The sequence below is a fragment of the Amphiprion ocellaris genome, chromosome 23 (genome assembly GCF_022539595.1).
Source record: "Amphiprion ocellaris isolate individual 3 ecotype Okinawa chromosome 23, ASM2253959v1, whole genome shotgun sequence".
Classification (NCBI taxonomy): Eukaryota; Metazoa; Chordata; class Actinopteri; family Pomacentridae; genus Amphiprion; species Amphiprion ocellaris.
In genome coordinates, this window is record NC_072788.1 from 6,876,738 (window position 1) to 6,889,542 (window position 12,805).

The following is a 12,805-nucleotide window of genomic DNA, read 5'->3' on the forward strand; positions in this document are numbered from 1 at the left end:
CCTCTTATGTAACACCCAGAGGTCTGACTCAAGGCCATTAGTGTACAGTATTGAAAATAACTGCCAATAGCAAAAAGAAAATTGCAAAAGTGGGTGTTAGCCATTATCATATATCATTATATGGCTTCTCTGTTTTGCTTCAAGTAGAGATTATATTGTCATGGATAAAGATCTTTTTTTTTTTTTTAAATGCTTTATCTTCCTTTCTTTTCTCCTCCTGATCTGCAATATGTCAAACCACAGATAACAGATGTGAGATTCTTGCAGGAAAACACCATTTATGTGTGAACTCAGAGCCAAGCAGGTGACTTTCTAATCCCTCCTGTATCTGATCCCACTATAAAGCACTGCTCATATATTCTGCTATAACATGGATGCAGCAGGAGGTAGAGAAGCTCTGGCCTACATTCAGCCCCTGATCTCCTCCTACAGAAACCCCTCATGGGAGTATTTAACACCACAACGCTATGAGTGACAGCTCTAAATATGGATCTCTTCTCTCTGAGTCCGACCTGAGCTACTGTATCTCTGTCATTTCTGCTTCTTCTGACTCTGACAAAGCGGACATTAGGAGGCTACTAGTCAAAGAGAGCTACAATGATTCCACCTGGAAACACTTGCTGCCTAAATTATTCCCAAAAACACAGAAAAACACAGTCATTTTTCAACCTATGGGTCACTGACTTTTAGACACAAGTCCACAAAATCAGGCCTCTAATTTATATAGTCAGCAAATAATGGGATTTGTGAGCAACAGCTGATTTAGATTTTAGCTACTCGTTTAATAATGCATTATTATTTTTTGACTTTGCACAACTGGGCTTCTTATATAATTGTATTTTTCACTATCAGTTGCAGAACTGAATTATTTGACTGGGTGTAATTGTGGTTCCCACCTGCCACTGTTTATAGTGGGATGTTAATGTACACTGTGTTGATGTTAAATAAAGATTATTCAAAGAGAAACTGTAGCTCACTTTATCGCACACATCCCAGACAGTCTGTAGAACATTACCCACAAGAAATCAGGGTTAAACTAATTAATCTGTGTATTAAAATGAATAAAAATGTAATTAAAATGCTATTTTTGTTTGTTTTAACAAATCCCTTGTATAGTTGGAATGTCTGCTATAAAAACAGTCTTGGAAACCAGTGGTTAGATCTGATGTTCATATTCTCTATTTAGGAAACTGACTTGACAGCAAAGGTGCCAGAGTAAACACATTAAAACAGTAAAATACAGTTAAAATAAATAAAGGTGAAATCTTTCAATCTTGATGACTTACGACCTTTTTTTAACATAAGAGAAAAAAAAATCAAACAGCTAAGAACAATTTAATTTCTGTAAAAATACAGATTTTTGGATTTGACATGTACATGTTTGGCCATGTTATTTTTTTTACATTTAACGTCTAGGTTGACACATTTTTAGTGATATTTACTTTTTGTAATTTACCAAGACAGGGAAAATCTCTAAAATGGTAGTTCTGTATTCAGATTTCCACAATGAATCTTTCCTTACTGAGTACGTATTTACAGAACATAACCTTTAATCCTACAGAATAATGTGGGTAACTAATGACATGCACTTGCCTTTGGTACAACTGGAGGTATTAATTAGTTAGCAGGTCCTGCTATATGGTGAATAAACAAATAATATAATCACAACTGCCCTATTTTCATGTTACTTCACAGTTTCACAATGAAGTGAATGTTTAAAAAATCATTTTTATGCTTAGTCCATGTTCTCAGTAATTATCACAGTGAGGGCAGAGCAGTGGTTCTCTAATTTAGTGTCTTGGGATCAGTTTTATTTATGATTCATAGAGCTATAGTGAAACATAAAGGTGTGCCTTAGAAACACTTTTCACTAATATTTTTCAATAGTAATTTGGTTGACCGACCCTTTAAATAGCTCAGGAGAAGAGATGCATGAGCTCTTGGATGGAAAAAGTTCACCCATGAAGTTCCAGAACATAACATAACATACAGTCAATAAATACTCATCTGAGCAAATCTGTTGCCTGTTTTTCTGACAAAAACACAGAAAATTCAGTCGATAGACAAATTAGAACTTATCTAACTACAGCAACTCACAATGGAATGATAAATTATGTTTTCATTGTTACTCAGCTGCCTTTTGCTATATTTTCTGAGATACTTTATTGATCAGATTTCACATTCTGGTGGTCGTTTTGGGAAACATCTATCCGCACAATATAGCGCTGTAAATGTAAAATGGAAAAATCTATAAATACTCCACCTGACAGAAAATAGTTTGAATCCACAACAGACGAGACTTTTACAAATAGTTGTTGATGAACTATATTGGGTTATTTCAAGGTCTTTAAGGCATGACTGCAATGACAGATGAAGAGATCCAGGGCTTTTTCCAAAAATAAAAACAATTATTGTTATTTATTCTGGCTTTTGTTAAAATAAAACACACAAGAGAGAGAAAAAACAAGCACCAAACTAAAAAATTAAGATCAGGGGCTGTTCATAAAACATTCAGGGCTGCAGCCTTGATTCTTATTTTCTCCACCTTTTTGGGTGATTACAAAGACAACACCTTAAAAATTCTTAAGATCCAGAGCGGCATCTCTCTTTTTACACCTCAATTTGCACCATCGCACCCAAGGAAGCCAAAGTTTGAAGGCCTGCAGTGCCTGGCTACAGTTTCTAAGCTATGATTGGACAATTGTGGGTTAAGTTTAGAATTAGTAATGGATTATCGATGAGCTTGGTGACGATGACACTACACTCATAAACCTGAAACCAAACCTGAACTTACTCTCAGTGTTTCGTAGGCACTGAAGGATAACGAATGCAGAGATGCACTGGAGAGAATGATGCAAGTGAAATGAACGATGAGAGGAATATTTAAAGTTGATCAGATGAAAGGATTAGAGGAGATGGAGAGAAGTTGAAAGAAGAAAAAGCGCTGTTCGTCGTGGGAGGTAAGACAGAGGAATAAAGACAGAGCCAGGGGTGCAAAGTGTCTTCGGTGTCAATCCACACACATATACACATCTTCAGATCTCTTGATCATTTAGGGGTTCCTCTTTGCCTCCTGAGCTGCGTTTCTAAGCATATTCGTCTCTTGTTGCTTCTCTGCTTTCCCCTCTTTCACTCACTGTATCCCTTTTTTCTCTCTTATCTCCGTCTCTGTCTGACATTTTCTTCTTTGTCTCCTGACACTGATCCTTCTTTGCCTCTCTGGTTATCTGTCAAGCAGGATTAAGTTTTGAATCTGACCTTGTAGCACTTATTCACGCTCTTAACTCCCTCACTGTCCGCCGCCGCTTCACTTGTTTCCCTGTGAGCGTTTACATTTATTCAGGTCAGTTGGGTTTCTGTTGTTAATTACTGTTGTTGTTCATTATTATGTTTATTATTTTTTCATGGGTGTTACTGTTGTTTATTGTTGCTTAGTGTTGTTATTGTTGTTCCTGGTATTATTGTTGCTTTTGTTTGTTGTTTGTAGGGTTGTTGTTTATAGTTGTCCTTTAGTTTGTTTTGTTGTTGTTTGTATATTATTGCTGTTTGCAGTCACTGATTTTTGTTAGTTTTTTCTTGTTGCTATTGCTGCTTGTTGCTTATTGTTAATTTTGATGTTTGTTGTTTGGTGTTTGTAGTTGTTGCCAGAGAAAATCAACAGTCTTGCATCGGTGCACAGAAAAAGCTCTGATACTCAACATCAACGACACCTAGGAGCTTATTATTGATTGGAAAAAAGAAGACACAAGCTTCTCTACATCAGTGTAGCTGAGGTGGAGAAGCAGAATAATTTTAGTTTGCTGGAAATTAAAATCAGACTGAACCTGCCGTGACGGTCGCACATCTTCACCCTTGTAAAGAAAGCACAGAAATGACTGCAGTTCTTAAGGGAAACTCCAGGAAGCTACATTCCCAACCCAAGTTCTTACCAACTTCTAGAGGAGCAATAATTGGAAACATCACAAATAATTAAGAGATGTGTTTGGTCTAGATCAACAATGGTACCATCCACTGAGCATCAGTGACACTGATGAGACGATGTGTCCAAAGGATACTAAACGACAACATCCAGCTCGACTAATATCTGATCTTTCTGCAGCCACTGGACAAGAAATACAGAATTATCTGCTCCTTTTAGCTCCACACTTTGAAGCAGTTTCTTTCTTCAAGCTCTGTGATTACTGAATTCATCCTCCACACTTCACCACAAAAACTGTTTTATTTGTATTACGATGGAGTTATTTTAATATCTTTCCATTGAAGTGTATTATTGCCTTATTTTTATGATTTTGCAACACTCTCTGTCTAAACCCTGCCTCCTTTAAACAGCCCCTGCTGGGGTACCAATCTGCTGTTTGTCTGGTGTACTATTGCTGCATAAATGTCCTCTACTTCAGTTTCAGTGTGTCTCCTCGCTCTCAGATCTCTCTGAAACAATTCTCCAACCAATGACATTCCATGTGTGATACTGACCAATGAAATCTTCACTGCCTCCTTACAGGTACAATGTAACTGGGTTCATCCAATTCTGCCTTCCAGACCTTATTTAATGCACTTCGCTTACTTTCTTGTAGGACTTTTGGAGTTATTACATGAATTACACTTTTTTACTAGAACAGCTAAATTTAATAGTAGCTTCATTACACAGTCCCTTTCTGCAGGAGAAAACTGGATAAAGTAAGTTTTTTTTACAGCGTTCTATTCAGCCAGGTTCATCAGGTTACTCACCAGCATCATTCACCCGAACCAAAGAACTCACTAAGTATGTTATTTTAATGGATGCTCCCTTTCTTCAGATTTAATTGTCAAATGACCTATTTATGGCAAGGTAATGCATTCATGATAACAGGCTTCAAGTCTTCATTATGCCATCACTGTTACTGGGCAACAAACTGGACGCTGAAGCGTGGTATTCTCATCAGAAATCTCAAAAAGAGTGACGACTGCAGTGATCGTCTTATTGGTCAGTGTCACAGCTGGTGTTCTAGTGGTTAAGGAATGTTGACAGGGTTGTTTCACGCAGTTCATGCCAAACTGAGAGCAGAAGTTTGGGGGCAGAAGCAGTCAGAGAGCAATAAGGACGCACTCAATCTGCGGGATATTTGTGCGGTGATAGTGTGTCTGAGTGCAGAGAATAGATTTGAGCTAACAGAGAGAGGGCAGGATTTAGAGGAAGCCGAACAATGATTAAATGTAATATTGCGCTCAGATTCAAAAACCAGGCTCTGGAATAACAAGAAGAAAAAATAACTCTATACATCACTTGATTGTTCATGCTTTACATCAGGGGTGACATCTTACAGTAAATACTTGACCCCACTTCTAAAAAATGAGACAAGACTTTCTGCTGAAGTATTTTCCAGATTAACAGTCACATTTTAGCTTTTAGAGGGGGGGTTGATGATTGGAATTGATTTGAAGCATGGTTGACTACTTCAAAGGCTACTGAAGATCTGATTTCACTAAAATCTTGACTTGGAAAAAAAGAGAAGCAGCAGGAGAAAATCTAAAAAATAAAATCTGAATTGCACAGTGAAGCAGAAAGAAAGGAAGAAATGATGACAGAAGGAGAAACAGAACGCACAGATGATAGATAAAGAGATGGTGGCATTCTGCTGTATGCATTGAGCTGCCATGCTGTCTCCTCCTGGCTCTGTTGCCTTCACATCTCATTAAAGTTCTTCACTACCTTCATATCACTCTGTTATTTCATTGCAGCTGTGTGTACCTGCCACTGTTACCATGCATCCACAGGTTTGTGCAAGTCTCCCTCCAACTCCTGTTTTTTTATTTTTTTACAGCATGACTCATAGCCTCAAACGCACACAAAAAAAAAGCATTCCTCTGACGTTGAATTGAACTACAGACGAAAGCAGAGTTGAACTTTCTCATTCAGTCTTTCCCTGAATAGAAGCAGATGTAAAAGACAAACACAGCCACGGGTCTGTGTTTGTATACGAGCCAGCTGTGTCAATGAACTGGCTAAGAGCTTAACATTTTATGCCGCATGCTGCTCGTTTCATATTCATACATCTGCTGCTGACATTTTGTCTTGCTGCCAGAGGGGTTCATAAACCTTACCGGACCTTAACCTCATTAAAGCGTACTGTAATTTAACATTGAGGAGCTCAGCCTACGGTCTGTTGGTTTAATGAATGGAAGGTTTGCTCTAACACGGTCCATTGATGTGCTATTGGCTGCAGCATGTTGTTCCAGTAACCAGATGAAGCTTGACCAACAGTCCAAAGACACAATAGTGAGGGTTAATTGTGTGAATGTAAATGGATGTCAGCCCTGTGATTGATTTGCAGCCTAACCAGTATGTACCTGTCTGCCACCCAAAGTCATCTGGGACGCCTCTCTGTACAAGATAAATGATAGATTCACAAGTCTGGGACATCACAAGATACAGATAATTAAAGAGAATGTCATAAGAATTGAGATATGGATCCACAGTTTGAGTTCGATTCAGGATCCTCCATCCTTCCATCACCTTACATCTTTAAGCAGAAGCTGCAGCAGACCCTAGCTAACCACTGCACATTCTGACCGTTTTCACTGAATTGCTACCATTAGTTTAGAGTGGTTTTAATCTCTGGTTAAACACTTATGTGTCTTTTTTTGGTATATGTATTGTTTATTTGCTATCTTTCTTCCTGCTGGGGCCTCTTGCTAGGTCATCATTGTAAATGAGAAATTGTTTTCAATTGATCTTAGCTGGTAAATAACAAAAAAAAAGTTCATCACAAGTAAAAGCATAAAAAACCCTACTTAAAGTAAAAGTGAATCATTATTAGCAGCACTACTGAAGCGTGAGTGTGTCGGCTGCTGCAGGTGGAGTTCAAACTCATTTATGTCAGATTTCAAAAAAGGGACAGCAAAAGAAAGAAAGAAGGAAAAAAGAAAGAAGGAGAAACTCAAATCTTTTGAGATTTTGATGTTTTAACTAATATTTGACATTAAATATTTTCTTTGAGAAACTGAATCATTCAAAGTTTTATTGAAATTAAACCATGTGAGACGTTTAGACTGAAAAATCACCGTTCAGTGGAGCTGAAAATAACTCACTGGAAGAAGATAAAAGTGTTGTATTTTAAACGTGTGTTGTATAATCCATTGAGTAAAATATTACTTAAAGCTGTCAGATAAATGTAGCAGAGTAGAAAGCACAATGTTTCCCTCTGATATGCAGTAGAGTAGAAGTATTAAGTAGTTTAAAATGGAAATACTTCAGTAAAGTAGAAGTACCTCAAAACTGTACTTAACCTACTGAACCCAGATATACTCCAGTGTGCTTGAAAAGTGTGTTATCTATTGAACTATTTACCAAGAACCACTGGAATTTCAAGCTTCTAAAGGCTCTTTCTCCACTGGGAAAGTTGAACAAATCTGAGATGAAAATAATTTAATTCTACATATCTAATTTAACAACTTGCAAAAAATAAAGCATTTGCAATAACTGCATACTGTAAAAAAAAAATGTAAAATTCTGCGTTCGTTGGTGCAACTGTAAAACCATTAGTGACTGAACTGCAACCAAGTCACATGACAAAAAAAATCAAGGACTATTCAGCTGGACTGCAGGCTGTGTGGCGACAGAATAGATGGATCCAAATTAAAACTGTAAGTAGTAAAATATTTAAAGTGTGAAGATTCACCATTCCATTTTCTTGTATTGACAGAATACTGATAGAAAAAATGTAGTACATGTTGCTTTAAAGTTTTTTTGTAAAATAAATAATCAAAGAAATTAAACTTTCGTAAGTTTATGACACAATGATTTAGTCAAACTGCATTAAAGATATTTTGGAGTTCTTCTTACTTCTAGCCATGGTTATACTGTCTCCATATATGGCAAGACTTTACGCTGCAGTGAAAAATGATGTCACAGTGAGGAAAAGTGTGACAGGAGTAGAAAGTACTTGGTGTTTAAGAGTTTAGATAGAACACTGAAGGAAATATACTAAGTTACTTTCCAGCACTCATCTCTGCTTTCTACAATAAAGGCCTAACATGTCAAAAATATTTTAAAATTACAGCTGATAGCCTGTTTTTTCTGCTGGTCAGGCTCTAAAAATGTTGCCAAAACCATCTTTTTTGTTGCAGTCTTCTGAAGCATTAAACACAGAAGTCCTCCCTCCCTTGTTATCGCCGGCTTTTGTTCCAAATGTTGTCTCAGACTGAACGAAGCTCCACCAGAGTCTCTGAGGACATTATTATGCAACCAGCCTGAGTAGTACTCCTCATGACTAGTAAACTGACATTTATGTGTGAAGTTTGGGAGCTTCCCTGTTAGTAATGACACCAAAAATGGTTCAGTGAAATGTTGATGAGTAGATCCTAAAAACACCAGCTATGACCAATCATTAGAAACAGGACTCTTCCACCTCTAATGAGGCCCGTGGTATGCTATCATTTGTGATCTACAAGGAATACAGTAGCGCTTTAGGATTCTTCCCACACAGACTGAGACTCACCAGCCAACGTTCCCACAGCTGATCCCAGCACAGCGTGGACGGCCAGCAGGGGGGAGTAGAGCAGAACGGCTCCCAGGATGAGGAGGGAGGGCCCGAGGGCTCCACAGGCGAAGATCTGACCCACGCCGAGAGGGATGCCACGAATCACCTGGGCCAGCACAGGATTAGAGGAGGATTTTGAGGCAGCATGTACACTGTATCAATTACACACCAGAAAATTCAAGAGCAGGAAAAAGCTCTCATAAAAAAACATATTCAGATGGTTTTTCTTCATCTAAGTCAGCTTTTCTCACACTCACGCATACGCTGCTGCTCTACTAACAGTCAGTGACAACAGTTTCCATGGTGATGTGATGGGTGCACCTGCACGTCGCTGGTATTTACAAGTCATAAATGCTCTTTAATTACATGGCTGGCACTGGTCTCTGTGTATGTGTGTGCATTTCAGTAAGCTTTAATACATGGTAGTGCAGCCGGAGCGCCATCCTTAGCAGAGTGACTGAAGACGTTAAATATAAATAGGACCGACGTCATCGCCATCTCTGGAGACAACCAGAGGAGAGACGGAAGGAGGAAAATGGAGATGGGTGGAAGGAAAAGGAGGGAGGAGGGTAATAGAAAAGAAAAATGGGATGAAAATGGCTAAAAAATAGAGGAGGAGACAAGAGAAAGGAGAGGTGAAAGAGAGGATGAGATGGCTTCACAAGCACCATAACGGACATCTACTGAGCTGTCCTTGAAATGTGGTCACATGGCTGTTTATTGTAAAATCAACTACGAGGAAGGATGATTAAGAAAAGACAGAGGTGATTAGAAGAGAGGAAGCTAGAGGGAGTGGGAGGAGGAAAATTTGCATAGCAGCAGAGAAACGGAGATAAAAAAAAACAAGGACTTAGAGGTTTCAGATCTCATAAGTAACAGACCGAAGGGAGCTGCTGAAACGAAAAGGACAGCATTTATAAAGAGAAGCAGATGGAGGAACCAAGGGGGAAATGAATATGAATATATAGAACATTAAATAAATGGAAAATGGCCTGAGAAAGAGAAATATCTGGAGCTGGAACTTGTGGGAAGTAATTATGAAGTGTGAAGGACACACTGTGCCACGAGGTGCGATGCTTGGTAATAGACCTGTGTGTAAATCTTGACTCTATATTCAGGACACCGAACAGCACTGACGGGGTTTAGTCAGCGGAGATAATCTAGTTTAGACAACTTCACAATCCGTATGCACATCATCGCGTACAGAAATACACGCAAGGCGGTGAGCTAAATAAATCCAACAGCTGTAGTCAGTGGTGTCTGTCAGATTGTTTAAAGCCAAGACAGCTGCCTACAGGTCTGCTCAGGTCATGACTCTGCCTGCAGTGCTGTGTTCAGAGGGGTTTTTCCTTGAACAAATAATGAAGCAAGGTCATGCTCAGACAGAGAGAATGTGTTTTTGCACAACAGAAGATGAATCTAAGTTGAAATGTTGCACCTGCAGTGTTTAATCAAAGGTAGTGAATGAACAGATTGAATTTCACGCTGAATTCCAAACTAATGCTCTGTCAAATATTTTTTAAAGACTGTCTTTGGTCATTGATTTAACCCCTGAAAGCTCATTTCTATTATTGAACGAAAAACATAAACATGTAAATAGTCATCTTTTCTTCAAATTAAAAATCTCAGTTGTTCAATTTGGCCAACTGCATTAAGGAATTTTCCCATAGGTTTTTTTTGTAATAAATAAAATAAATCAATCTACTTGGCCCAGTTCAGTTCCTCAGATGCTGGGAGTGCATGAAGACTCCTGTGTTCACTCCTGCAGCCAACAGCAGAGCATTTTGTGTGCTTTCCTAAGCAGCTCTGGACAGTAAACAAACCTCTTGGGCTGTGAGGAAACTGCTCGTTCTGAGAGGTTTTGGTGGTTTAGGTGTGAGGTAGCATCCGGTTTGAAATCTTACTGATTGGTAAAACTGGGCAGCTAACTAACTGTGAATGGCAGAAGTAATGGTCTTCATATGTTAACAGCATTTATTTCACATCTCCATGTTTATAACCACCACAAAACACAATAACGCTGGATTTTCACCTTTTGGGACTTTTAAAGGACAATGATCAGATTGACTTGTGAGAACACAGAAACTCCTTTGATCAGAACTTTAAAAGTCCACCTTAAAAATGCAGCTATGCATCAGTATCTGTACTAATAGTTAGGTATTTTTCCCTTCCTGCCTTAAATGGCTTCGATGCAACTCTACACTGCTGTCTTTCTAGAATATGCAGATAAATGAAGTTCATCTACAACACTGTAAAACTACGATATAGTACACAATGGGAAGTCGTAATATTGGAGTAATTCAGTCACACATGGTTGAACCAGAAAATGATCCTGTAGAAGAATAATGATGCAGAAAACCCCACCCTATAAGCTGACAGGACTGGTTCCTAAGATTTGCTATGTATGGAACCCAGAAGTCTAAAATTGAAGGGGGCTTTTAAATGTTGTGCCGTTTTATTTTTTCCATCAGTAGCAGACAGTTCAGACAGACAGGAAGAAGGGGGATAAAGGAAGATGGATGGCATGCAGCAGTGGTCCCCAGATGGAACTGGATATGGGACATGATGGCAATCTGGAATTCATCTCAGACCACAAGGACAATTCAAATGAACTTCCACAGTGCTGTCTATTTTTTCTGTTTCTTGCTCCTTTCCAATCATATAGTTCTTCTGTACCTTGCATTATTATCATTCTTAAGGACAAACTCTATGCTGGAAACCTGTTTGACCCACTACCCTTACGTAGATGCCTCAGGTCCATCAAATCACAAACAGTCTGAAAAACAGCTTCTACCCCGGAGCCATAAGAGAACTGAACTCTGTCACACTACCTACCTTTTGTACTTTGTATTTATTTATAACGCACTAAGAGTTTATTGCAATGACAATAAAAGGAACTCTATTCTATTCTAATAATAAAATCGCGGAGGCTAAATTGTCTTTCTGTATCATTCTGAGTGTAAATAAAGACTTACACTCGTACTTGTCACATGGAGACACGTTTTGTTGCATTCAGCCTGTGGCATGTTTCTGGCAAATCAGCAAACACAAATCCAGCATTCACTAGTTTTTTCTCTTTGGCAGCCACATATGGCACTATGTTCACTAGCTAGTTGCTATTTTTTTCTGTTTGGTGCTAGACAGCTACTGCACAGTGGGTTTGTCAAATCGCTTCCCCCCCAAAGCAGGGAATCTGGAAAAAGGCCTAATGCAGAGAGAGAGGGGACCAGTTATCATACATTAAACCAAAACAATTAGCTGAATCATATTAATTCACCCAGCAGAGCTGAGGATAACGGCAGATTTGGCTGATAATTCATTGTGGGTTCATCATTATGAGTGACCTTTACACATTGCACATGCCTGTTTGACTCACTGGTAATATGAAAATAATGGCTGATGCAGATAATATATGTCATTTTCACACTGTATTGGAGTTAAAGCAACACTGTGCTGCTAAAGTACTCAATTAGAACAGTAAAGATATCTATTAAGACTACATATTCAGTGTGTCTCAATATGCATATACACAGATTATAGGAATTTGTTTCTTTTTGTATCTCCATGTGAGGTTTTGTTGTCCATATAATCAGCACATACTGCCAGACACTAAGTGATACATAAACACACATGCAAAGAAGTAATCTTTATGTATATTCATTACATTCAGAAGAAAACACAACTTTTATGATTCATATCACGTAATCTGTTCTGCCTGCTTCCAAAATTAAAATTCAGTCGATCTTCAAGCATTGAAATGCCAGCTGGCTGGCGGAGATCAAAAGCCGAGTGCAGCAGCTGGTGACAGTCTGGGCTCGTGTCTTGTGTGAAGAAGCTCAAGGTAAGTTCATTTCATCTGAATTATCCGGCTGAAGACAACTATTTTCTTTAAGAGGTACAAGTAAGGTTCCAATCAACTGTATTTTAAGCAGGAGTATTCAGGTCTTCCGGTTGCTATTTGTTCTTTCTCCCTGGTTTTGTCAAATTCACAGCTGAATCTCTAATCTCTAAAATCCCCTTCAGTTTAAACCTTGAACCCTCCTGACACTTATGATATTTACACCACATCACAAGTTCAGAGACTTTTATCCACAGAAACTGAACAAAATATCAACAAGATCTCAACTTGCATACAAAGCTTAACCCACACAATGAGAGTCAGTTCTTAATTGAAACAGTTTGGGCTCATTATAATTTCCAAACAGGAGCTCCACCGCTGACTGTTGCTAAGTAACTGGTGAGTCATAGCTGGCTGATCTTTTGCATATTGTGCTCTTATCAGTTAC

The 12,805-nt window shown here is 38.5% G+C and overlaps 1 protein-coding gene across 4 annotated transcripts in view; it reads right to left on the minus strand.

Annotated features, from left to right (window-relative positions):
- Nucleotides 1-12,805, minus strand: part of si:dkey-183c6.7 (urea transporter 2) — a 56,839-nt gene that overhangs the window by 12,937 nt on the left and 31,097 nt on the right. For all 4 annotated transcript variants that reach the window (XM_055007655.1, XM_055007654.1, XM_023294833.3 and 1 more), the window contains one exon: nt 8,478-8,625. In XM_055007655.1, the coding sequence (XP_054863630.1) occupies nt 8,478-8,625 (148 nt within the window). The remainder of the gene's footprint in view (nt 1-8,477; nt 8,626-12,805) is intronic.